General features: G+C 42.5%; 1 protein-coding gene across 1 annotated transcript in view; it reads left to right on the top strand.

Moving 5' to 3' along the window:
• scfd2 (sec1 family domain containing 2) overlaps positions 1 to 23846 on the top strand; it is a 185689-nt gene that overhangs the window by 153647 nt on the left and 8196 nt on the right. Inside the window, exon 7 of the mRNA XM_084067522.1 lies at positions 5559 to 5693. Coding sequence (XP_083923648.1) covers positions 5559 to 5693 — 135 coding nt within the window. The remainder of the gene's footprint in view (positions 1 to 5558; positions 5694 to 23846) is intronic.

Raw genomic sequence — 23846 nt, 5'->3', positions numbered from 1 at the left:
CTTTCCAATTTTCTGTACTTTTACTTCTACTCCACTTCCACTACATCTCAGAGGCAAATATTGTACTTTTACTCCATAACAATTATTTGAATAACTAATACTAGTTACTTTGTAGATTTGTATTATTAGCACAAAACATGCATTAACCACTTTAAAGAGAGAGAGGGATGAAGTTACATAATTGATTGTTATTGTGGGGCACAATACCCAGGAAGTAACTCCTCTGAGGGTGAAGGTTCTGTCCCTCACCCACAGATGTACACAGATAAATAAACACAGTACAGATATAGATAGTGTATACATACACAGTGACAGTACACTCACACATGTTAATAATGAAAAAAAAACATAGTTAAATCTAAAAAATATATTATTTTTGTTTTGTACTTGAGTGAGTGCACATTTTAGTAAAAGGTAATAATGTATTAAATTAGCATGCATATTTTCTTCATAACAATGAGCAATGAAAGGGTCCTGCCCCCAAATAAGCAGAATAATCCTTCATAAAGTTGATTGGCTCAACTGGCCGGCAATAAATCACATTTTACTCCCAGGTCATGTTGACATAATAAGTGGTGAGTGCTGTCCATGTGTCTGAGGTTAGAGCCAGCTTTGTGACGGGCCATTAAGCTTTTTGTTGAGATCTGGGTGTGTTTGTGTGTTCGTGGGTGCCTGCGTGTGAGTACGAGTGCATGCATATGTTTACTCCCAGCACTGTTTGTGCAAGTTGACCCACGTTAATGCTGTGTGGTTGTTATGCTTATAATGTTACTTTTATATAATTGATGATGACTTATGCAATCACTAAGGCAGGCTCCCCCTCAGTCACTGGAAGCATGGGCTTTTGGATCTCTCTCTCTCTCTCTCTCTCTCTCTCTCTCTCTGTCTCTCTCTGTGTCAGTCTTTGCCCGCATGTCTTTCAGTGTTCAATGATATAAAGGCAGGTGGGAGTGGATTGGGGCTTTTCACATGGCGTTGACTGGGTTTTGGGAGTTAATTTGACACAGTGCAAGGGAAAGGTTTGGTGTTCGTGGTATGTCTGTCTTTCTGTCTCTTCCTGTCTCTCTTTTTCCTTAGATAAGCAAACGTGTGTGTGTGTGTGTGTGTGTGTGTGTGTGTGTGTGTGTGTGTGTGTGTGTGTGTGTGTGTGTGTGTGTGTGTGTGTGTGTGTGTGTGTGTGTGTGTGTGTGTGTGTGTGTGTGTGTGTGTGTGTGTGTGTGTGTGTGTGCGTGCGTGCGTGCGTGCGTGCGTGCGTGCGTGCGTGCGCGTGTGTAAGCATATGCATTGCTGTATTAACCCATTAAGACCTGAGGCCAATTCTACAAATGCCTTCTAAATCAGTAGTTCTCACACTTTCTTTCCCCCCTCAGTTCTCACATTTTTTTCCTCCCCAAAAATTAAAATAGCAGATGTACAAGCTCGTATATCTGCTATTTTTGAATAGCCAACACAAAAATCTAAAATGACACAGATACTTTCCCGGTGTTAATGGGTTAAAATGTCCGCACAAATTCAACGATTTTCTAGAAAAAGTAATAATAATAGTAGTGAAAATATATATAAAAGCTCACAACATGTCGCATGGCGTTGAAATAGGGCTTAAGTGGTTAATTCTTAATGCACCTTTTCCGTACCTAGAAATGTAAAGGAGTCATATTTGTCCTTGAAATCTAGTGTATTTGTATCCAAAAACCTTTTCTAGAAAATCAGTTGAAAAGAAGTGGCATTGACGTCACGCGCATTGGAGCAGATTCTTGCAGTATCTAATCGTTTACAAGCACATTAAGGACAGGTTTGCAACTGTTCAAAATGTAACACGCGTTATGCGATTAAGTGCCATCAGTCGTTCGCTGTGTTTGGTGTTGCGTAGACTTTGTTGTTTTGCGTAGGCTGTGATTACGTTTCAAAGCTGTTTTCAGCTTTCATTTTGTATTAAACTTTGTTAGGGTTTTGTATTGCATTTTGGATTTGATCATGTTTTATCTAAATCTATTTCCCTGATTAGTTAGTGCAGTAGTTCAACTGAAGAAGTTGAGGCAGCGTCAGGTGCATGCGTGCGTGCGTGAGTGAGTGCGCACGTTACAGATACTGTAACTGATAATGTGCGATTCATTACAGCTACGTCCACCTTGCATGTTGGGAGGTTTGAGCTATTCAGAGCATTCATAAAGCGCTGCCAAGTCTTATCTGGGTCTCTATTGTTCTCTGATACATCAACCTCTACTCCTGTCCCTGAATTCTTAGGCAGGAAACCTTGTCGACTATAAATGGTGGCTCTGTGTGCTGTGTATCTGGGCAGAAAGAAAAATGCCTTCTCTTCTCTTCATTTCAAAACATTAGAATTAGGTTGCTGTGTGTGTGTGTGTATCTGTGTGTGTGTGTGTGTGTGTGTGTGTGTGCGTGTGTGTGTGGGCGTGGGCGTGGGCGCGGGCGCGTGCGTGTGTGTTTGTGTGTTAGTGCGTTGCATTGAAATGCCTCAATAGGGTGTGATTGTGACAGCTGGTTTATGCTTCATCATACGATGGTGTTGCATGCCAAACATAGGATCTACACAAGCTCACAATGCGGTGCGGCACGTTGCGTGGGGTCTGGGCGGGGGGGCACTCGATGTGGGCTCCTAGAAAGCAGGCGCGAGTGTTCTGGTCAGGTCGTGTCACAGTGTCTGATGTTAATCACAGAGCTCCCGCTGATTAATGCTTTCAGCCGTTTAAGTGGACCTAACAGCTACAGCACATTCATTATAATAACAGAAAGGTACACCAACACACATCTATCAGAGTCAAGAGTCACTATTTTTGGCTAAGTACATCAGCATGACAAATTGTTTTAATCTGACTCAGATGTTTTGTTTAGATGTAGAACATTTACAAAATAGAATTTAGGAGATGATGGGGGTGTCTCTTCTGTGTTAGAAAGCCTGTTGGGGGCGCGCACGCACGCACGTTAACAGAAATGTTCCATTCTACTCCAAATATTCTGAAATACATGTAAATACAGACCTGAAATAGCCCAACATTTTTTATTGTGGGATCGCTTTAGCGATCACACTAATGTTATCTTCACTATTTATTATTATTATTATTATTCCCCCCGTTCTTTCGGGTCATTTCAATGGAGAAATGCCATTTAGTGACGTCATAATGCATAATGCCATTCCAGTGAATGGTAATGCCATTCTAGTGACGTCATAATACCGATGTCATTGTATTATGACCCTACTATAACACTACTAACACTATCAATACTCAATACCATTCTTAGCGATCCCACACTGTTTCTTCAGGAACAGTACTTTCTAGTTAAATATGTTATCCAAGATGTCCTGCAGTCATTTAACCTGTGTGGAAGACGCTCTGGCCACCAAGGATAAACTTTACAGCAAGTAATATGCAAAATGTGTCTCCCACTGGGGGAGCCAACAGTCTCGTCTAAGGCCAAACATCTTTTCAACAGAAAATAAAACGTGTTTTGTACTGGGGTAGTCCCATTGTGAGATCCACTGCTCACATCTAAAGGCAAATTGATGCTTCATTGAATGACTGTGTTGACAAAAATGACAGCTGTTGAACTGGAAATAAAACTTGTTTTGTACTGGTAGAACATTTACAAATGACCGAGGTCAGGTAAAAATGGAAAGGGGGCAAATCTTTTTATATAGTAAAATAGTAGGTTATCATTTTGCTATACGTATTTCTGCTATTTCTGCAATATAGTGACATTTTGAGATTCAAACAATTCCCCACCTTACCGTTTGCCTTGCGTTTGAGCACTATAGCCATAATATGCAGCTATTACGAGTACATGATAGACATGGTTATAATACTAGACAGGCCCTAAGCTGTCACTTTACTTTACCTCTACCCAGAACCAATGCACTTAAGAATACAGTTGGAATGTGCTCCCCCCACTTTTAACTCTAACTAGAAATAAATTTGGTTTAAAAAAGAAACTTGAGGAAGCAATAATCAGAAAGGAAATTAGATTAGATTAGGTTGTTATTATTATTGGTATTTTGGTATTAGTAGTTTTCTAATTCTTATTTTACTTTTAATGTAAATTTTGTGTTTTTGTTCACTAACATTGATCCGACTGTACTGCATTTTTGCTTGGACCCCAGGAAGAATAGTCTCCACTACGGTGTCGACTAATGGGGATCCTTAATAAACAATAAGCAATATGAAATAGGAATATTTGGGGCGGATAGCAATATTTATATCAAAGCCGAAAATTGGTCTATATAGTGTTTAAGTGGTTAAGAATAATACTATGTTGAGGATAGATTTTTTTTTTCTTTTCTGTATAAACCGCTTATATTTGATTGTGCCTGTGACCTTGGTGATAGCCATGCATCCAATGTCCTGGGCACCATTCAATGTCAACAGATTGCAGCCTGAACGTCTGAATGTCTGCAATGACATCATTGCGGACATTATTACGCGTCCCTGAGGTCTCTATTCTCCAAGGTCCTCGATAAGGATTTCAAAAGGCAGAGAATAACAGCGGAGGACAAAATAACACGACCTATTTAGGCCATCCTATTTTCATTAACTCATTCACTGCCAGACTTATTTATACTTATAGAGCAAATCTCTACATACTGAGAGAGGGGGGAGAGAGAGAGAGAGAGAGAGAGAGAGAGAGAGAGGCAAAAACACGGGGGAATGACATACGCAACTTCTCAAGTGTTATTCCATTTTTGCATTGATAAACAAAACACTCATACTGTACATGAGAGGATGACAGAGCTATTTCCAGTCACGCTCAAGAGTCTGATGATTATAATAAGTGAAATTGTGGCTCTTCTCAATGCCATGTCACACTGACATCACCTTCTCAATGCCATGTCACACTGACATCACCTTCTCAATGCCATGTCACACTGACATCACCTAACAGTCATTCTAACTGTGAGTCTGATTTATTCGTACAACTGTGTCCGAAACATTGCCGACTTACAGTACAAGCTCACAATGTGTCGCGGTTTTGGCACGGGACGCCGTCGAACGATCGAGTGTAAAGATTGTTTGTAAAAATCTATCTAACCCTAACATAGTTTATTTTAGAAGTGAGGTCCAGTGAAATATTCTCACTTTGGGGGATTTCCTTCATGTCTCTATCCTTAAGAGAACATTAGATCTCAAAGACATAAAGACAGAAGCACACCAGAGCAGCAGCTACCAAATAATTTCAGACAACTGTACATATCCCAGTATCTTTTAATATCTGTCTTAAGATGAGATGCATTTTCATGACATATATTGTCTCTGTCAGGTGGAAACCTCATATGTCCAAAAGTGTTACTTTTAAGGATTCAAATTAAAAAAGTAGCAGATCGAAGGTATGTGGCGCTTCGCTTCGCGCCACGTTTCGAGCTTGCAGATCTGATACTTTTGATACTTTTGTGTGATACTGTAGTATGATCAAAACACAAAATGTTAGAATATGGACATAAGAGGTTTCTGCCTGACAGCAACAACGAATGTTGATTATATTCAAGATACATTCTTAACTATATATCTGCCTGTTTGTACCTGTGTTTGTGTTGTGTGTGTTTTTAGGCGACGTACCGTCCGTTCCTGAGGCAGGTTCTGGAGGAGGTTCTGCATCCTGACAGACTGGAGTGTCCAGACATCGAGCACATGTCTGGAGGCCTTACAGACCTGCTGAAGACTGGCTTCAGCATGTTTATGAAGGTCAGATCCTACACACACACACACACACACACACACACACACACACACACACACACACACACACACACACACACACACACACACACACACACACACACACACACACACACACACACACACACACACACACACACACATGTATTACTACTACTAGTCCTAAATACTATCATTTTAGGACTGCAATTCCACCAATGCTATTAACATTTTTCTTTGCCATTTTTTAAGGCCAACCCCAAAGCCAAAAATAGCAGATCTACAATAACTTATCTAAATATTTAGATATCTAAACCACATTAGTGAACGAACTGTTGGCTTTTATACAGCAGTTACATATTAAACTCCCACTTGAATGGTCTCCGTCCATATGGCTTGGCCAATCAGCGGCACCCATTATATATATATATTTCAGGTCGTGTAGGCTTAGGCTGCACCAGTTTGTTCCATCATAGACATTCAGAGCAGCATTGTCTGACCATCTGACAGGCATCTAAAAATATGTATTCACTCCAAGAATAATAAATTATATGTATGAAAAAAAAAACGCGATGTGTAATATGAAAATGGTAGGATATTTCCAAGTGTACAAGCAATTAAAATCAAGCAATTAAAAGCAATATAACATATTTACAATGTTACAAGTTAGATGCTTAATTCAGCCATTTAAACAATGCTCTACTGGCTCTGTGTTAAGACATATGAGCGGCATACATGCGAGAGGAGTTTGGGGACCGCTGCGCTGGAATATTTTCTTGGAGAGTGAAGTCTCCCAACTTTGGTAGCCTACAGTGGGCCACGTCTTTCTGGAGTTACAGTATGTGCAACCTCGTTCGAGGATAAACCCAACGCTCGAATGCCGTAGCTGTGCCCAGCGCAAGTGATCGTCATTGTAGGTTTTGGCCGCAGTGGGAGATCGGGGATAGGTAACCAGCCCACCACACACCAGCTTTCATCCATTGATTAATGCATTCATCAATCACTCCATTTCATCAATCATTATGCTTCTTCATGTTGAAAAAACGGTGGCGTGAGGCTCCGGCACATTTATCCACAGTCGACTATTCTTAAGCTGTGATTGACAGGGTACACCTGCTTGATAAATCACACGTGGACGCGGTCGTAAGCTGATTCCTGGACAAATTTTAGCTGGTTTCTACGTTCCATTGATAAATGAGTGCCAATGTCTATTTCTCAGTTTGTGTAGTACACACACACACACACACACACACACACACACACACACACACACACACACACACACACACACACACACACACACACACATACACATACACACGCATGCATACACACGTCACACACACACGCATACACACACGCATTCATTAATGCACCAGTGATACAGCACACGCATACACACACACATTCATTAATGCACCAGTGATACAGCTCACGAGTCACCTCGGTCCACAGTCACATGCACTCCTCTCCTCTCTGCAGAGTGCCCACCACTGTGAGGAATGAATGGGCTGTCCTCAGCCGACACTGTGTCCATTGTTTGAAGCTGACCTGATTTGACAGCTACCTGACATCATGCGACCCACATCCACACATATCCCTGCCTCTCCTGTGTGGGCAAAAAAGAAAACACAAGCGGCTTTACAAATGCAGCAGGGTCAGATATAGGGATGGGCAATTAACCGAAAGGAATCGTTCATTAATAATGGTGATTTTGATTTGAAGTCGTATCGCCCAGCCCTAGTCAGATACATTGTTTTCTCTTTGTGTTTTCTTCAAAACACACTTTTTGCTTCTACTGCTATAGATTTTGTCCAGAAGTCACACAAATCAATACCCATTATGTGTGTTCCTGTAAGTGTCCAAGCCTCAATATCAATCTATAAATGCCTGTCTGTATGATCCCCACATATCTCAAGAACTGTTGACTTCAAACTGAAACTAAAATAATAAAAAGAGTAAAATAAAACAAAAAACAAATTGAACAATGCAAAATGCAAAATTGCTCAAACCTAAACTAAAATTAAATGAAATTCTAAGTAAAAATTTCATATCTGATGTCATGCATTATTTCATCCTACATTTTTTATCATGGCTTTATACTCATAATACCTGAACGTCTAAAACCACATAAAAACTAAACTAAAACTAATCATTTATTCAAACTAAAACTACTTATGCACTCGTAAAACAAATATTTAAATATTTAAAAACTACAATAACTGGTGTGTGCAGTGTGAGTGAGAGAGTGGTTCATAGAAGCACTGTGACCTCATAAACAAAATGGACTTAAATGTGTCGCTGTGCTACCCCAGTTCACCATGGCAACACAAACAAACACAGTGTGCAGTAATAAACTGATGAGGCGAGGTCTGCCACAGGGCACGTTCTACTCAGCACTTTGTGGTTGCAAGGAGTTGCATTAATACAGACCTTCGCTAAAGTACGGTAATGCTTTCATTGGCAAGGACTCTCTATAGTGGCTTGTTTCTCTGTTCCACTTAAAAAGGGCAATGCTGGGCTTAAATGTTGCCCAGGCAGCATTGTCACTAGGAGACTGTTACATTTATGGTGGCAGTGGCTCAGGAGAGTTAGGATGGGTTAAATGCAGAGGACAAATTCCATGTATATCCCGAGACTCGTTGTGAGTCTGTAAATGTGCACTAATGTGATGCTGACATAGGCAAGGACCGCCCCGTGCATCTTCACTCTAAAAGGGTGTTGGTCGTCACCAAAGGGCTGCCAGTTCGCCTCCCTAGCCTTGTTGGGGAAATTCGGGGCAGGGTATGTGAGCCTTGAACAATGCACTGTGCAGGGTAAAAATTGGAGAATTGGAGTATTGTAATTACTTTTCTGCATTCAGCCGGCAGATGCCTTGCTATTTTTTATTTTATTTTATATATATATTTTTTGGGGGTCTTTTTCTGCCTTCATTGATAGTCCACAGTGAAGAGAAACTGTAGGGGTGTGATATGCAGCGAAGGTCCACCGTGCTCAGGAATCGAACGCGGGACTGCTGTCAGGCATCAAAGCCTACCTACAGTATATGGTACGCGCCTTCACCACTCGCCTATCGACTCAGCTTTTTGATGAGTCCCCGTCGGGACCTTCTGATTACCCCCTCTCTCTACCCACTCAGCCAGGTGGCTCAGTGGTAGTAGATTGTACTACCCAGACGGATTGTGTGTTGCTGAATGAAGAACGTGTGCTCCGGTTGCACACCTTCCTTAGAGAAATCAAGGTTACATGCAATGAACATCGTCACAGTCACATGGTATCCGATGGAAGGATAGATGGATGGATGAATGGATGGAAAGAGACGGATAGAGAGAGAGTGTGTACTCTACACTGTAAAATCCTCACTGTTAATTCATCCATTTGTAACTCTGAAGGTGTACAGATGCAACCACGTTATTTTTGTACACCGCTTAGAGTCAAATGAACACTCAGGATTTGACTGGACGTGAAAGGGCCTCGGGCAGAGTGAGAGAGGATATTGCGGTTTGGGGAGGGTTAGTGTTGACCAGGGGGACAGAGGTTGAGGTCTTGTGCTGTAACGAATATCCACCACATAGCACAGATCTCTATCAGCCCACTGATTAAATCACATCTGGCCCTGCTTAAAACACCCGGCTGCCTCGCAAGGCGAATTACACCAGTTGTGTAACCGTGGCCTGCTTTTTTACGCGAGCAAGGAACCTCCTTGGCCTACAAAACCGCCAAGTCAGACAGACTAGCTCTTTGCTATAAACCTGACCCTGGAGAGCTCTGTGCACACCCTAAAGGCAGTAAAACAATATATATAACGGCCCAATAAAGGTTCTATTTTTAACCACAGAACCTCCAGTGTGCTTGCTGTCTACCACTGTTTGGCCTGCAGTCTGGGTTTGGACCGTGCCAGGAGGCTCCAACACTGTCGTTGGTGTGTGTGTGTGTGCGTGCGTGCTTGCGCGAGTGTGTGTGTGTGTATATGCATAATACATGAGTAAGCGTTTGAGTCTGTGTCAGCGTGTGCGGCAAGCTGTGCACGCAGAGAGAGAGAGTGAGAGAGTGAGAGAGTGTATTACTGTATAGTCCAACCAGTGTTAACTATATTAATGCACAATATAATAAATTACATCTTGCACTGCACCATACAGATCAGGCACAGCAGAAGGGTAGGGATCTTTGTTTTACTTTCGCAAACTTATGATTACAGCTCTATTAGTTCAATGAAGACCATGTGAGTCGAGGGTCATGATTTGTGTAATTTAATCAATAAAATTAACCAAGTCAATCAATATGTCTAGTACGCAGAGAATTGCCGGGAAGGGAGTCATTTCCTGGTGATGAGTTAAATTACTATTCAAGAAGTATTCTAGTCATGACAAACATTTATGTTGGCTTACTGCTGTAGATGACAATTTAAGCAAATATACCCTCATAGACCCTGCAAACCATACTGGCAAATCCTGCAGCAGGAGCGCTGCGAAAGCCAGCTCAGAAGTTTCCAAATACGCACATGCGACCAATATCGGAGTATATGTATGTTCTGTGGTCCTTGGTGCTGAGATCTGGGGCTTTCTTTTCTAGCGCCAACAAATGTCGCTGAGTGGATTATCTGCGCTAAAGTCTTGTAGTGTGAATTAGTATGCGTTGTTGTGACCCACTTGTGACAGCACTTTATGATCACAACCCACCACCAGTTAGAAACACTGGTCAAGGGGCTTTGAGAAACTGTGACTCACTGCTACATAATAAGCCGATGGAATGACGACGCTCTTAATGAAAACCTTCACAAAGCATAACAAATTATATCTAAGAAACAAGCAGGTGTGCTTCCTCTGGATGCCTTTTTGTTTAGGCAGTGGGTGCTCATCTATAGATACAACTAAGTTAAAAAAAAAAAAAAAACACTACCGAAGTGAGAAAAAAAAGCGGCACTCCAAAATAACAGATGTAAGACAGGCTCGGATGCACATTCTTCTATTTATTGAGAATGCTAACACGTTTCGGCCTCAGCCTTCTTCAGAACAGATTAAAAAGTGACAATGGAGGTGTACGCCCCTCTTTTTAAAGCATACATACATCTCATCATCCCCACCTGTGTAGTGGGGAGATCCTTACTTGACAATCAATCAATCAGTTCACCATATCACAAACAATAAAGCAGTTCACAATATCAGTTAACAAAATCAGATCCTGAAAATATCACAGACACTATTTTTTTTTTTTGGACATCACAGAGTAGCCTACATCATGATTGAAATAATCTAAAACTGCACAGAATTACCACAACAGGGACTCCAAAATGCATCAAGACACATCAGATATATTTTACAACACAAATGGCGACCTCAGATACTCCAAATAACATTGTACATGTTCAGTTGGTGTCTTTGTGTTTCAAAACCTACAGTGGAGATGAGTAACAGTAAACGTTCTTTGTTTATAAGGGTTTGTGGGAGAAATCCTCCTTCAAGCCCTGTGGTTGCATGGTGTTGAGTTGATAAATCCCGGACATTTCTCTCTGAGATACAATCCTTTTTAATAATTTATAACAAGTTTATATCAGGCTTTAGAGCGGAGTACTTGGCGTGGGCACTCGGAGTCCCTGTGCAGCATTATGTGCAGGTACTGAGAGTCCTTGTTTGGACAGAGGTTCACATGAACAGACTCCACGGCTCCTTCACTCCAGCGTGTGCCTCAGAAAAACTCTCATTAGTGCTGCCAAAGCTTCAGTATTATGTCTGACACAAAGGCAGGTGTCGGCCAGCGGCTTGCTTTTAGCGCGCGCACGCACACACACACACTCACACACACTCACACACACACACACACACACACACACACACACACACACACACACACACACACACACACACACACACACACAGGGAATGAGTGGTCTGTTATCCTTTTGAGGTGTCTGTCGCCGTCATCGTCCTGTTGGAGATCAAATAATATTTTCCTCTCTTCAGACAGCTTCACATCGTGTTCTTACTACCTCACTACCCCCCCCCCCCAACCCACCGTCTCACTCTTGTGTTACACCCATGAATCAGACAGCAGTTCTTTTCACTCCACAAGTGCTAGCTAATGACCAGTTCACACAGTTTAAAATTAACTTGTTTCATACTTCACAATTATACAGACTATAGACTCACAGACAGAGTTTACTCAAGTTTACTCATACGTACTTCTACTCCCCTACATCTCAGAGGCAAATATTGTATTTTTACTCAATTTTTACAATTATTTGAAAACTTTACTAGTTACTTTGTAGATTTTGATTTTTGATTATTATTACAAGACATGCATTAACCATTTCAGCCCTATATAATACTTTGGCTATTTCAAAATAGCCGATCGATTTGGAAACTTGCGAAATAGGACCTTTTACTTTCACTACTTAAGTATATTTTAATGTGAATACTTTTGTACTTTTACTCAAGTAAATTCTGAGTGCCAGACTTTTATTTGTAACAGTGTATTTCTACAATGTGGTACATTTTGTACTTTTACAAAATGTGAGCACTTCATCCACCACTGCTTTTAAAAGCCAAGAAAAGCCAATGTGAGTAAATGTTTTACCACTTGAACAATGTGTCGTACTATGCAGAAAGTGAAACGAGGTGTAGTAAAGGTACCGTGTACTGTAGATGCAATGGACATTTTATTTTGCTTTCCCCCCCCCCTGCCTTTATCAGTGTGCTGCATGAATGAATACATGGATTTTCAGAAAATGTGCTCTGACGTGAAGTCCCGCTGTTTAGACTGAAACACACACAGCTGATTAGAGCAGCGAGCCGCAGTGCGCCATCATGTGACCTCAAGTACAAGTCTCAAGTCTGTCTAGAACTGCGTACTCTGGGCTTGTGACGACTGCATACAGAAAAATAAATTAAAATAACAAAGAACAAAATGACTACTGTAAATGGAATCTGTTTACAACTCAAGTAATTGATGGTTAGGTCCAGCTGCTATTCAGCCAGCTGTTTATTTTGTACTTGAAGAACTGCCTGAGACATTCTACCGTGCATTTCTATGGTACACAGACACACCATGAGCGCTCCTCTTATCAGTGACCTTGGCTCGCGTTTCAGCACTTATCGACTTCTGCCCACCTGACCACCTACAAGGTTGTGAGATTGTAGATCGGCCATTTCCGCTAATTGACGTACAACAAACTATATATCGCTTAACCCATGAAAAGCGGGAAAGCATCTGTGCCATTTTATATTTTAGCTTTGGATATTCAAAAATAGCAGATATACAAGCTCACAGTGACATCTGCTATTTTTGAACATTTTTGAAAAGGAAGGCATTAAAGAATCGGCCTCAGGTCTTAAAGGTAGGGTAAGTGATATTTTTTGGTTAAAACAAAAAGTATTTTGTTAACAGGTTAAAGCACTATATTCTGATAGTAATCATTGCTATAGAGTGTTTGTTCAGTAACAGGAGTCTCCATGTCTCTCCAGCTCTTTAATAAACAGAAAATACATTTTCCGGTAGGTGTCAAAATCTCAGCCAATCAAGAGAAAGTATCCATTTTTAAGCTTTATTTTTATAGTGTTCCAGTTCCAATTTTGCCCGCTCATTTCTTAGTGTCATCACTTCCAATTTCACTTGTTTAATCTATATCCTGATTGAGTTCTCTATCCTGATTGGATAAAATTGGAAATGAAACTGAAACTGAAACGAAAATGCATTTTCTGTTTTATAAAGAGCTGGAGAGACAAGGAGACTCCTGTTACTGAACAAACACTCTATAGTAATGAGTACTATCAGAATATAGAGCTATTTAACACTTATTTTAACCAAAGAAAATCACTTACCCTACCTTTAATGGGTTAAGTGTTTAATAACTTTATTGATGCACACTCTCTGCTCATACATATATGTGCATGAGCATCCACCTGTCAATTACACACTGTCTCAGAAGGCAAAAGAGGCACTTGCACTGTCTCCCTCACACACAGCAGAACACATGTTGAGTGTAACCGGGCCACACAGCGGCTGCTCATGCAGTGTGTATCGTAACACGTGTATGGCCATGCTCTTGCCGGGGTTCCTCCTCCCCCCCGCGGCTCTGATTGCTTGCTTGGCATTCACAGGCCTACAGATGTGGCCAAGACGGCCGCTGCCCTCAGCCAATAGCGTGCGCTCCGTACAGCCATTACAATCCCAGCAGCCAATCGAACACAGCAGGCACATCGTAACACATCGTAACACACACACACCCGTGCTGACTGACTCATGTTTAAATGTTTTATTTAGAGGCCGTTCGCGTAAAACGTTTGTTGCAACGGTGCCCGCGCGAGTGTGCTCGTGCAGGCATGTTGTGCTCGTGCAGGCGTGTGTGTGCTCGTGCAGGCGTGTGTGTGCTCGTGCAGGCGTGTGTGTGCCTTTCTGAGTGTGTACTGTATGTGTCCATCAGTGACCGGCTCCAGGGGTGGGGGGGGGGGCTAGGGGGGCTAGCCTTCACCCCCAGGCTTTGCCCCCCTAAGCCCCCCCTCCCCACAAACCCAATTGTTATGAAACATATTTATGGAATAAATAAATAAAATATTTATAAATATGTGAAAGACAATTGACTGACTTGTTGAATGTAAACCATACTATAAAATCATACTTTTTATTTATGTATTAAACTAGAATCATTGAATCTCGTTTGTCATATTAGTATTATTCATTATTGTGACCCCCCCAGTCACAATTCTCTGGAGCCGTCACTGGTGTCCATTTGTATGTATTTGTCTGTGTGTGTTGGTGCACGAGCCTGTGTGTTTCTGCCCTCGTGTGCGCGCACATGTCTACCTTCACGTGTTGGTTATGACCGGGGCCAAGTCAGGTTCTCCGCATGCGCCGAGGCCAGGGGAGACCCGCTGTCAAAGACCTCCAGCAGAGCTCTGACTCATTTATTTGAGTAGCCTACTGTACTTGAGTAAAACATTTTGAGTATCTGTACTTTTCCACTACATTTCTAGGAAGGGAAAAACGTACATTATGAATTTACCACTTAAGCCCTATTTCAAATATAGTGGAAAATAGTAGATCTACAAGCTCACATCGCGTCGCAATGCAACTATTATTGATATTTTATTTAAATTTCAGAAAATAATTTTCGGGGGGAAACGCCCAAATTTTAATACAAGTAATGCATTAATATAAAAAAGAAAATGTGCATTGTAATTAGTAATTTTGAATACTTCAGTATATATATTTTTGAAGCATATACTTTTTAGTTTTGTTTCGTTTTTTAAGCGTGTACTTTATTTGACCAGGAGTATCTATACTTTGACTCAAGTGGTGGGGTTGAGTACTTTGTCCAGCACCGCCGCCGCCACAGGCCTCCAGCAGAGCCCTGACTCAGCTCACACACAGAGACAACGCAAACAGACAATAATAGAACGGAGCCCACATGAAGTATAGCCCTGCTTGACAGCACTGGCTCATGTCACTGTAACAAATCACAAGGATTCAGATTCAGTGTTCTGACGTCCTTTGGAGCTCTGTAACCACATGAACCCCAGCATCCCTATTCTGGGCATGTCATAATAATAGGCGAACATGCAGCAAAAACTACAAGCTCAAGGTTGTGAACTAGTACAATCTGTGATCGGCTATTTTCAGTGAAGAGATTTGGTGTAGGGGCGGGGGGGGGGGGGGGGGGGGGGGGGGGGGGGGGGGGTTGTACCCAGGTCATTGACGACCTGACTTTGAATCCTTACCACAACCATGAGAAGTCTAACTTTCAGCTAGGCCATGTGTGCCAATAACGCAGATGACACCTTAATCCCATGTATAACGCACTGACTTTTTTTGTCTTTTATTGTGCTTTTCTTTTTTTTCTAACAAGTATATCATGCACAGTATACATCGCTGCTATGCTCAGGCACCTTGTCATATTTTTTATCTCAGGTACTAGTGTAAATATGTAGATAACTTGTTTAGCCTTTTTGTTGTTCTCTTGTTTGATCTCCTTCCCACTTGCCCCCCCCCCCCCTCTTCTTCCCCCTCTTCTTTCTATGGAAATAACGTTGCGATGGGATTATGGGAACGATGTCCGAAAACGAATTTCACACACTTTTTTACCTTGTAAACCTGTGATGTGACAATAAACCTGATTCTGACACGATCGATCGTTCGAGTAGAGCAACCATCGATAGGTTTTAACGTGGCGGGAGTCAATAAATGTTCCGTGCGCTGGGGCGTCCGCTGGCCTAGCGGTCCAGGCGCATACCACATAAACTGGTAATCCAGCATGACAGCGTGTCGCGGGTTCGATTCCCGTTCCCGATGACCTTTGCTGTATGTCTCCCCCCCCATCTCTCTCCCCATTTCCTGTCAGCCTTCTGTCTTGTCAAATAAAGGCATAAAAGCCACAAAAAATATCTAAACAAATTAAATAAATAAATGTTCCGTGCGCTTAGTAAGAAGCGCTCTCTGGACATGATATCCAAAGCGCTCCTCTGCTCAAAAACTATTTCTGAGGATGCAGCCCCATATACTTTGTTGACTGGGGTCCCCCTAGGTGTCTCAGACAATGGCAGGAGAATAAAACGTGACATTGCTGAGTGGCGCTCGATCCTCTCCAAAAGTTGAAACTTTTTTCTGCTTCAAGCACACAGGGCGCTCTGCCAAAACAAATGCTGGACATGAGAGCACCGAAACACGAGGCACAGTGCTGGGAATGAGAGTGCTCTAGCACATCTTCACCATAGAAGTGCTGCATGGCAGAAAGGTGCTGGCAGGTCAAAAAACACTTTCTGTGGACACGGCCCCTAAAGGGTTAAACACATTCGATCCGGGAACGCATCGGTGTCACTTTAGATTTCTTTGGCTATTAAAAAAATGCAGATATACAAGCTCATAGTGCAGCACCGAGTGCCAGGCTATGAGCTTGTAGATCTGCTATTGAATTTTTTTTTTAATATATATTTTTAAAGCGAACATTTGTAACTCAAATCTTTGCTTCTGGGGGTCCCTGGAACAAAATATTTTACAAATGTTTGATTAAAAAAATATATATTCAGATTTGCACACATTTTCCCGATTAAAAAAAGAATAGTAGATGACTAGATGTACAAGCTCAAGTGCCACGCTATGAGCTTGTATATCTGCTATTTTTGAATAGTCAAAGAAATCTTAACCGATGCTTTCCTCCGCCATCGGTGTGTGAATGTGTGTGTGAATGTGAAATACATTGTAAAGCACTTTGGAGAAGAGTGCTATATACATTCCTCAAATAGAATATAGCCTATTATATTAATCTTACCTCAGACCAGACATGTGGCTAGCCGCTGCTCCGAATCAATCGGCTCTCGGAAATTACTCCTCTCCTTCTGCAAACGTAGAGCCAGCTGTTGGAGCAGTCCTTCAAATCGTCCGACGAACATTCTAAAGTATTGCCTTAAACGGCTGTGGTACAATTTGAGCTCCTGGATAGTAGTGTGGAACTCACCCATTTCTGTTCTCAAGGTCAATATTGGGTGTGTACCCAAACACTTCTATTCTTTTTATTTTTATTATTCTATAAAACCATGACCAGCTCATCATCACTTGAGGATGTAGGCTCCATTGTTTCTCTGTGGCGCGAAAAAAAACTCGCACCACAGAACTTTATTGACTTAATTAATTGTATACGCATAAATACGCGTCGCACTAGATTCTACCTGTATGTCACTCTGGATAAAGAGTGTCTTCTAAATGCCTAAATGTTCTGTGGTTCAAGAACCACAGAATATTTACCAATGATAGCATAACTTTGACAAAACACAGCAACAGAAATGGCATTGTGTTGCATTACCTACAGTATCTCAAGCAAGTTTCAAGTCTCTCTGCAAGTTGATTTCCATTCTCTTCTCTCATGTATCATGTCCAGCTTAGTGTTGTGTAGCCATGCCCTCGTCTCAGGTCCCACATCAAAGAGGCCGGCCTCCGGAGGTGGTCTATGCAGGGGGGCAGGTGGTAATTTGTGTTCAGTAGTCTGCTCAAGCTCCCCGCACTCCCATGCTGCGCTGCCTGCCAAGCCTCACTTATTCACAGGTGACGTGAGTCCACCCAGTGCGTAGGCGGTTCAGCAGGGTCCATTGACAGTGTGGTAGATCTTCTCCTTTGAGGCCGTCTCCCGGCTCCCAGATGTAGCGATGGATACATATGCGACGCGTTGTGAGCTTGTAGATCGGATATTTTCAAAAACTTTTGACAAACAAAATGTGAAAAACTTGGAATATATAATATATCGTTGCTGTCCGGCAGGAACCAACTAACTCCTTCTTTCCGCTTTTGCATTTTTTTCCATAAATCAGGGCCATTGAACACCCTTTACGTCTGTGTGTTGATTAAAACATTTTTGAACCAATTAAAAGTATTAAAAAGCGCTTCTGACAAAACCAGCTAACTCCATTAGATCCTCAAACTTTCTGCTAGACCAGCTAAGTTCACCAAAGGGGGGTGGAGTTAGCTGGTTTAGCTGACTCCAGGCTCCACCCCCTTTTGACCTCCAACCTCATTGTGAGCTTGGATACAGCTGTTCTTATCAATGATGAACAAAACCTCCTAACTCCACTTTTTTTTTTTTTGTCATTTCCTGAAAAATGAACAATTTGGAGTTAGCTGGTTGCTGCCGGACAGCAGAGATATTACATAACTGGAGGCCCGGAAGAAAATGGGACTTGGTCTCATTCCTCAAATAGAATATAGCCTATTATATTAATCTTACCTCAGACCAGACATGTGGCTAGCCGCTGCTCCGGATCAATCGGCTCTCGGAAATTACCTCTCCTTCTGCAAACGGGGAGTCAGCTGTTGGAGCAGTCCTTCAAATTGTCCGACGGACATTGCCTTAAACGGCTGTGGTACAATTTGAGCTCCTGGATAGTAGTGTGGAACTCACCCAATTCTGTTCTCAAGGTCAATATTGGCAAAACAAATAACAGCAACAGAAATGGCGTTGTGTTGCATTACCTATCTCAAGCAAGTTTCAAGTCTCTCTGCAAGTTGATTTCCATTCTCTTCTCTCATGTATCATGTCCAGCTTAGTGTTGTGTAGCCATGCCCTCGTCTTAGGTCCCACATCAAAGAGGCCGGCCTCCGGAGGTGGTCTATGCAGGGGGGCAGGTGGTAATTTGTGTTCAGTAGTCTGCTCAAGCTCCCCGCACTCCCATGCTGCGCTGCCTGCCAAGCCTCACTTCTTCACAGGTGACTTAAGTCCACCCAGTGCGTAGGCGGTTCAGCAGGGTCCATTGACAGTGTGGCAGATCTTCTCCTTTGAGGCCGTCTCCCGGCTCCCAGATGTAGCAATGGATACATATGACTCCCACTCCTGCTTCCTCCTGCTTGATTTCTGCATCATACTGGGGGGGGGGGGGGGGGGGGGGGGTTGTACCCAGGTCATTGACGACCTGACTTTGAATCCTTACCACAACCATGAGAAGTCTAACTTTCAGCTAGGCCATGTGTGCCAATAACGCAGATGACACCTTAATCCCATGTATAACGCACTGACTTTTTTTGTCTTTTATTGTGCTTTTCTTTTTTTTCTAACAAGTATATCATGCACAGTATACATCGCTGCTATGCTCAGGCACCTTGTCATATTTTTTATCTCAGGTACTAGTGTAAATATGTAGATAACTTGTTTAGCCTTTTTGTTGTTCTCTTGTTTGATCTCCTTCCCACTTGCCCCCCCCCCCCCCTCTTCTTCCCCCTCTTCTTTCTATGGAAATAACGTTGCGATGGGATTATGGGAACGATGTCCGAAAACGAATTTCACACACTTTTTTACCTTGTAAACCTGTGATGTGACAATAAACCTGATTCTGACACGATCGATCGTTCGAGTAGAGCAACCATCGATAGGTTTTAACGTGGCGGGAGTCAATAAATGTTCCGTGCGCTGGGGCGTCCGCTGGCCTAGCGGTCCAGGCGCATACCACATAAACTGGTAATCCAGCATGACAGCGTGTCGCGGGTTCGATTCCCGTTCCCGATGACCTTTGCTGTATGTCTCCCCCCCCATCTCTCTCCCCATTTCCTGTCAGCCTTCTGTCTTGTCAAATAAAGGCATAAAAGCCACAAAAAATATCTAAACAAATTAAATAAATAAATGTTCCGTGCGCTTAGTAAGAAGCGCTCTCTGGACATGATATCCAAAGCGCTCCTCTGCTCAAAAACTATTTCTGAGGATGCAGCCCCATATACTTTGTTGACTGGGGTCCCCCTAGGTGTCTCAGACAATGGCAGGAGAATAAAACGTGACATTGCTGAGTGGCGCTCGATCCTCTCCAAAAGTTGAAACTTTTTTCTGCTTCAAGCACACAGGGCGCTCTGCCAAAACAAATGCTGGACATGAGAGCACCGAAACACGAGGCACAGTGCTGGGAATGAGAGTGCTCTAGCACATCTTCACCATAGAAGTGCTGCATGGCAGAAAGGTGCTGGCAGGTCAAAAAACACTTTCTGTGGACACGGCCCCTAAAGGGTTAAACACATTCGATCCGGGAACGCATCGGTGTCACTTTAGATTTCTTTGCCTATTAAAAAATTGCAGATATACAAGCTCATAGTGCAGCACCGAGTGCCAGGCTATGAGCTTGTAGATCTGCTATTACATTTTCTTTTTTTATATATATATATTTTTAAAGCGAACATTTGTAACTCAAATCTTTGCTTCTGGGGGTCCCTGGAACAAAATATTTTACAAATGTTTGATTAAAAATATATATATTCAGATTTGCACACATTTTCCCGATAAAAAAAGAATAGTAGATGACTAGATGTACAAGCTCAAGTGCCACGCTATGAGCTTGTATATCTGCTATTTTTGAATAGTCAAAGAAATCTTAACCGATGCTTTCCTCCGCCATCGGTGTGTGAATGTGTGTGTGTGAATGTGAAATACATTGTAAAGCGCTTTGGAGAAGAGTGCTATATATACATTCCTCAAATAGAATATAGCCTATTATATTAATCTTACCTCAGACCAGACATGTGGCTAGCCGCTGCTCCGAATCAATCGGCTCTCGGAAATGACTCCTCTCCTTCTGCAAACGTAGAGCCAGCTGTTGGAGCAGTCCTTCAAATCGTCCGACGAACATTCTAAAGTATTGCCTTAAACGGCTGTGGTACAATTTGAGCTCCTGGATAGTAGTGTGGAACTCACCCATTTCTGTTCTCAAGGTCAATATTGGGTGTGTACCCAAACACTTCTATTCTTTTTATTTTTATTATTCTATAAAACCATGACCAGCTCATCATCACTTGAGGATGTAGGCTCCATTGTTTCTCTGTGGCGCGAAAAAAAACTCGCACCACAGAACTTTATTGACTTAATTAATTGTATACGCATAAATACGCGTCGCACTAGATTCTACCTGTATGTCACTCTGAATAAAGAGTGTCTTCTAAATGCCTAAATGTTCTGTGGTTCAAGAACCACAGAATATTTACCAATGATAGTATAACTTTGACAAAACACAGCAACAGAAATGGCATTGTGTTTCATTACCTACAGTATCTCAAGCAAGTTTCAAGTCTCTCTGCAAGTTGATTTCCATTCTCTTCTCTCATGTATCATGTCCAGCTTAGTGTTGTGTAGCCATGCCCTCGTCTCAGGTCCCACATCAAAGAGGCCGGCCTCCGGAGGTGGTCTATGCAGGGGGGCAGGTGGTAATTTGTGTTCAGTAGTCTGCTCAAGCTCCCCGCACTCCCATGCTGCGCTGCCTGCCAAGCCTCACTTATTCACAGGTGACTTGAGTCCACCCAGTGCGTAGGCGGTTCAACAGGGTCCATTGACAGTGTGGTAGATCTTCTCCTTTGAGGCCGTCTCCCGGCTCCCAGATGTAGCGATGGATACATATGCGACGCGTTGTGAGCTTGTAGATCGGATATTTTCAAAAACTTTTGACAAACAAAATGTGAAAAACTTGGAATATATAATATATCGTTGCTGTCCGGCAGGAACCAACTAACTCCTTCTTTCCGCTTTTGCATTTTTTTCCATAAATCAGGGCCATTGAACACCCTTTACGTCTGTGTGTTGATTAAAACATTTTTGAACCAATTAAAAGTATTAAAAAGCGCTTCTGACAAAACCAGCTAACTCCATTAGATCCTCAAACTTTCTGCTAGACCAGCTAAGTTCACCAAAGGGGGGTGGAGTTAGCTGGTTTAGCTGACTCCAGGCTCCACCCCCTTTTGACCTCCAACCTCATTGTGAGCTTGGATACAGCTGTTCTTATCAATGAAGAACAAAACCTCCTAACTCCACTTTTTTTTTTTTTTTTTCCTGAAAAATGAACAATTTGGAGTTAGCTGGTTGCTGCCGGACAGCAGAGATATTACATAACTGGAGGCCCGGAAGAAAATGGGACTTGGTCTCATTCCTCAAATAGAATATAGCCTATTATATTAATCTTACCTCAGACCAGACATGTGGCTAGCCGCTGCTCCGGATCAATCGGCTCTCGGAAATTACCTCTCCTTCTGCAAACGGGGAGTCAGCTGTTGGAGCAGTCCTTCAAATTGTCCGACGGACATTGCCTTAAACGGCTGTGGTACAATTTGAGCTCCTGGATAGTAGTGTGGAACTCACCCAATTCTGTTCTCAAGGTCAATATTGGGTGTACCCAAACACTTCTATTCTTTTTATTTGTATTATTCTATAAAACCATGACCAGCTCATCATCACTTGAGGATGTAGGCTCCATTGTTTCTCTGTGGCGCGAAAAAACTCGCGCCACAGAACTTTATATTATATTATATATTATATATATATTATATATATATTTTTTATTTTTTATTTTTTACTACTAATTGAAGCCGAGGCCGAATTGGGCCAAATCGCATGGATGAGCCCTGACAGCACATGGTTGGTGCTGTAGACTCCGCTACAGACTACAGTGCTACAGACTTTCGCACACAGATAGCTCAGACCTTTGCCTACGATCTTAGCTAGGCCTCGACCCGACCCGATATGCGGTTTTCCGGAACCAACGCGAAAGGTTCGGAATCTCCATATGCGGAGTCCTGACTACTAATTGAAGCCAATGGACGCCGAATCCAAATTGGTCCGAATCGCATGGATGAGCCCTGAAAGCACATGGTTGGTGCTACAGACTCCAAATTTCGCACACAGATAGCTCAGACCTTTGCCTACGATCTTAGCTAGGCCTCGACCCGATACACAGTTTTTCGGATCCGGCACGAAAGGTTTGAAATCTCCGTATGCGGAGATGACTGACATCGGGCTGTTCCGGAGCAAGCGCTGACTCATTGTGACATCACTTCATAAAAGGCATCACATACACTAGATGAGTCAACAAAAAATCTCTGAGTGTGGCATAAACTATAGTCTTTCTTCCTCTCACTCCGAGGTGACAGATGAAAGTATATAAGCCGGCTTCTAAGCTAAGTCCAGCACTCTTGACAGACCTCTGCATATAGTCTATAAGCAGCTCTCAAAAAAATGAGTACTCCAGAAAAGCTACCAAAGCTAAACCCCGGTGAAGGAGAAATAATTCGTAACAACTTGGTACTTCTAAATTATCAGTGCAAGTTCATGGAAAGCCGGAAGGAATTGCAGGAGCAGGCCTTCAAGACATCGACTCAAGTCCTTCTTTATATACAAAAACTGGAGCAGGAAAAAAGAAAAATGAACCAAAGAATTACAAAACTCGATTGGGATGCGAAATGGAAAGCTAATAAGGCTGTTGCTGGGGATCAGATGGGACAGTCAACATCTGCTGGCCAGACAGGAGGAGCAGACGGAGGAGGAGACAGTGTTCCTGGGGAGCAGATGGAACAGTCAACATCTGGTGGGAAGACAGGAGGAGCAGACAGAGGAGGAGACAGTTTTTTTGATGAGATCGGTGATGAAGAATTAATTAACAGAGATCTCCATATACGGGCATAAAAGGGACACACCCAGACACATACAGAGATGTCCATATATCACAGACACAGATAGCTCCATATATGGGCATAAATGCACACACAGATGGGCATAAATGGACACAGGCAAACAGATGGCCAAAACGGGTCCTATGACAACAGGTATAATGGGGTTTGATTTAAAGGGTGGAGCATTCATTCCCTATTTACATCGTTCCTGTGTAGGCCGGTCCCCGACTAGACCCTCGGCCACCCGAAGGGCTAGACCCTTTGACTTAATACACGTCGCACTAGATTCTACCT

This window comes from Gymnoscopelus microlampas (assembly GCF_963454915.1).
Source record: "Gymnoscopelus microlampas genome assembly, chromosome: 9".
NCBI classification, from domain to species: Eukaryota; Metazoa; Chordata; class Actinopteri; order Myctophiformes; family Myctophidae; genus Gymnoscopelus; species Gymnoscopelus microlampas.
The sequence above is the reverse complement of the archived record's forward strand: the minus strand, read 5'-3'. Positions and strand labels throughout refer to the sequence as shown.